The sequence below is a fragment of the Lycium ferocissimum genome, chromosome 10 (genome assembly GCF_029784015.1).
Source record: "Lycium ferocissimum isolate CSIRO_LF1 chromosome 10, AGI_CSIRO_Lferr_CH_V1, whole genome shotgun sequence".
Lineage (NCBI taxonomy): Eukaryota > Viridiplantae > Streptophyta > Magnoliopsida > Solanales > Solanaceae > Lycium > Lycium ferocissimum.
Genome location: NC_081351.1, coordinates 17741596 through 17744969, shown reverse-complemented (window position 1 = coordinate 17744969; position 3374 = coordinate 17741596). Strand labels below are relative to the sequence as shown.

At 40.3% G+C, this 3374-nt stretch overlaps 1 protein-coding gene across 1 annotated transcript; it reads right to left on the bottom strand.

Annotated features, from left to right (window-relative positions):
* Positions 1–451: 451 nt before the first annotated feature.
* LOC132034670 (uncharacterized) lies at positions 452–2072 on the bottom strand. Its single transcript, XM_059425048.1, has 2 exons — positions 926–2072; positions 452–486 (listed from the first exon to the last, which is right to left on the bottom strand). The coding sequence occupies exons 1-2, from the start codon at positions 2010–2012 to the stop codon at positions 452–454; spliced, it is 1122 nt and encodes a 373-aa protein (XP_059281031.1). The 5' UTR covers positions 2013–2072.
* Positions 2073–3374: the final 1302 nt, after the last annotated feature.

Sequence of the window (3374 nt, the reverse complement as noted above, 5' to 3'; positions counted from 1 at the left end):
AATTCCCTGCCATTATCACATTGAATGTTCTTTATTTCTCGTTCAAATTGAGTGCGAATGAAATTTCGAAAGACTAAGAAAGTGGGTAACGTTTGAGACTTAGTTGATAAGGGAAATGTCCACAAAAAATTAGAGTAATCATCCAAGAACAAAACATAATATTTGTGGCTCGAAGAGCTCAAAACGGGAGATGTCCAAAGATCACTATGAATAATATCAAATGGCATACATGTTTCTGAATGAGATGCAACAAATGGCAATTTAATCTGTTTTCCAAGAGTGCAAGAATGACAAACATGAGACTTAATCGGTCCATTACATTTAATAAATTTATTTTGCCTAAGGGAGTCTAAAATAGGTGCTCCCGGATGACCCAAGCGATCATGCCACATAGATGAAGTTAAAGGTGCAAAAGACGATGGTGGTGATGGGATAAAGCTCGCCCCGACTATCACATCTCATTAGATGCATCCCCGTCCGGTAATCCTTCACAGAAAAACCAAAAGGATCAAATTCAACAGAAACTGAGTTATCTATGGTGAATTTCGAACTAAGACTAGGTTCTTGATAAGATTAGGAGCATGAAGAACATTTTTTAAGGCTAAAGGTGGGTTAGGGGGAGCTAAGTCGGTATGATCATAACCATGAATTGGAATTGAATGACCATTTCCGACAATTATACCACGATTATTGCTCAAATTAAAATAAGACGAGAGGTTACCTTGCACGGATGTCATATGAGAAGTGGCTGCGGTATCTATGTACCAATTTGCATCCGGAGGAGTGAGCCCAAGTGTGCATCGCTGCCTCGATATCGGTTAGAGTGGGCTGAACGTCGGTAGAGTAAGCTTGTGGTGGACGTGGCCCAAGTATGCCTGCCTGCCTCTGTTGAGTGTTGGTCCGTGGCCGTGGAGTAATTGGATACGGATAAGGAGGCACAGGCCACGGCATGTAGGGCCACTGCCATTGCTGTGCGTTCCCCATCCAAGGTTCTTGCCACCGTTGTCGCCGGTCGCGGGTGTCGGGCCACCGCCGCATCCACCACCAAAACCACCACTGTTTCGGTTGTTGATCCCCCTATTGCCACCGCCTCTGCCATGGTTCTTTCCACCATTGTTGCTGCGGTTTTGATGCCTTTTACCACTGTTATTCTGACCGTTTGGGTGGTTATTTCCCGGAAGAGGATTATCGTCGTAATCCCGAGCAATCATGGCATTAGCGAATCCCGTGGCAAGCTGTTTGTTGAAGCCTGTTTCTTCAAGAATGAGCATGGAACAGGCTTGATAGAAGAGAGGAAGAAGATTGCTTTGACGGATGAGTGTACCCACCCCCTTATACGCATCAGTGAGTCCGGCTACCATTTGAAGGACGAGGCGGTTGTTAGAGACTGGAGCACCGACGTTCTTCAGTTGATCGGATAGAATCTTGAGTCGTTGGCAATACGCGAAAGCATTAGGAAAATCCTCCATATTAGTGTGAGAAAATTCATGCTCAAGAGTGACGGCTCGAGAATTTTTGTTGTCTTGGAATATGTCACGCAGCCTATTCCAAGCTTCCATGGCCGTGGAGTCGGGTTCAAGGATAGTATGCAATAGGTCAGTAGAGATGGTAGCATAAATCCATTGAAGAACCGTGGCATCAAGAGTCGACCATAACTCTTTTTCAGCATCGATTTTGGGCACCTTTTCTTTCCCGGACTCCGGTGGAATGATATGGTGGAGGACTCTGTGGGACTTGGCGTGGATTTTGAAGAGTTCCGCCCATGTCCCATATTGGACGTTTTCCATCTCAAGAGTAATGGAGATGTGATTTTTGATGTTGGAGACAGCCAAAGCTGGGTGGAAGAAGGACTTGGTGGAGTCAGATGAGGAGGAATCAGTCATAGTGGCTGATTGTAGGAGAAAGATGATGAGGTTGACGTGGAGATGGAGGAAGAGAGATGAGCAGAATCGTGCCCTAGTCTGATACCATGTAAGAAGGTAATAATCTGCCTCATTAATCTTTGTCAACATGTGTATATATACAAAGATCCTAGGCTATAATGAAGGTAACTAAATATACACCTAACCATAATGGTAACTAAATATTCTTCTAATATATTTTACATGGTAGCCTAGAATATTCTTCTAATATATTTACTTCAATAAAGATGGTAACTAAATATTTACATAATATTCTAACATTGTAAGAAGGTAATAATCTGCCTCATTAATCTTCGTCAACATGTGTATATATACAAAGATCCTAGGCTATAATGAAGGTAAATATACACCTAACCATAATGGTAACTAAAAGCGTTATGTGGCCTAGAATATTCTTCTAATATACACATAACATGTGTATATTATGTAAATATACACATGTTGGCCTAGAATATTCTTCTAATATATTTACTTCAATAAAGATGGTAACTAAATATTTACATAATATTCTAACAATCAGCATAAGAAACAGAATCAACTTTGAAGAAGACAAAAAGCAAGAACAGAATGAAAATTCATATAAAATGCAAAATTTTCAGCATGAGATATTGTACTACAATTTTTCACCAAGAACTTGATCTCATCACAATAGCAATTGCGTCTTTGTTTTTACTATTCCTTAAGGTTAGAAAAGAAGACAAAATTTTGTGAAGAAAGATCACCTTCTAATTAGACAAAATATACTAACCACAATTTTAAAATTTACAGACATTTGATAAGGGATAAGCCAAGGACAAGAGCTGCACGACATCACAAGATTTTGTCAACTCCATCTCCACTTTGATATCACACTTGTGGAGGCTTGCCTAGGAAATCATTAAATTGCTACAAGCAATGATATCTAATCAACCATCTATCAGGTTCTCAGCAAAAGTCCCCAAATGCAAGCTAAAAGGGACAAACAGATAAGTAGTGCAAGTGATCGATCTCAGAGTAACTGTAGTTCCATCTATCCTGCGTACTCAGTACTGTATTCAAGATCAAACAGCATATTGCAGTGTGCCCATTCAGATATTGAACTGTTTGGCCCAGGACTCCACCTGATCATCAGATTCATAGTCCATCTCTCGAGTACATTGCATGAGGATCTTTTTCAACATTTCCTAAGATAGTTTATATTGTGCACGCACCTGCACATGATGCAAAATTTTAAATTATTAGTCAGCATGAACCATTTATTTGAGGGGACTGCACAGGTGATTGCAGTAAAACTACGAAAGTACCATCTCATCTACAACAGAAATTGCGCCTTTAAGGTCTCACTTAATAAGATGAGCATCAACAAGTAGAGAATAAGTCATTGCATTTGGCATCACATCTGAACCTACGAAGTGCTCATACACTTTTGTAGCTTCATCCCTCTGCAACAAGAAAAGAAACTTCATCAACATG

Excerpts from the sequence above, each read along its gene's own strand:
- LOC132034670 (XM_059425048.1), bottom strand. The coding sequence starts at position 2,012 with ATGTTGACAAAGATTAATGAGGCAGATTATTACCTTCTTACATGGTAT. Across the intron at positions 487-925 it reads TGGCCTGTGCCTCCTTATCC|GATTACCGGACGGGGATGCA; the intron begins GTATCCAATTAC and ends TTTTCTGTGAAG.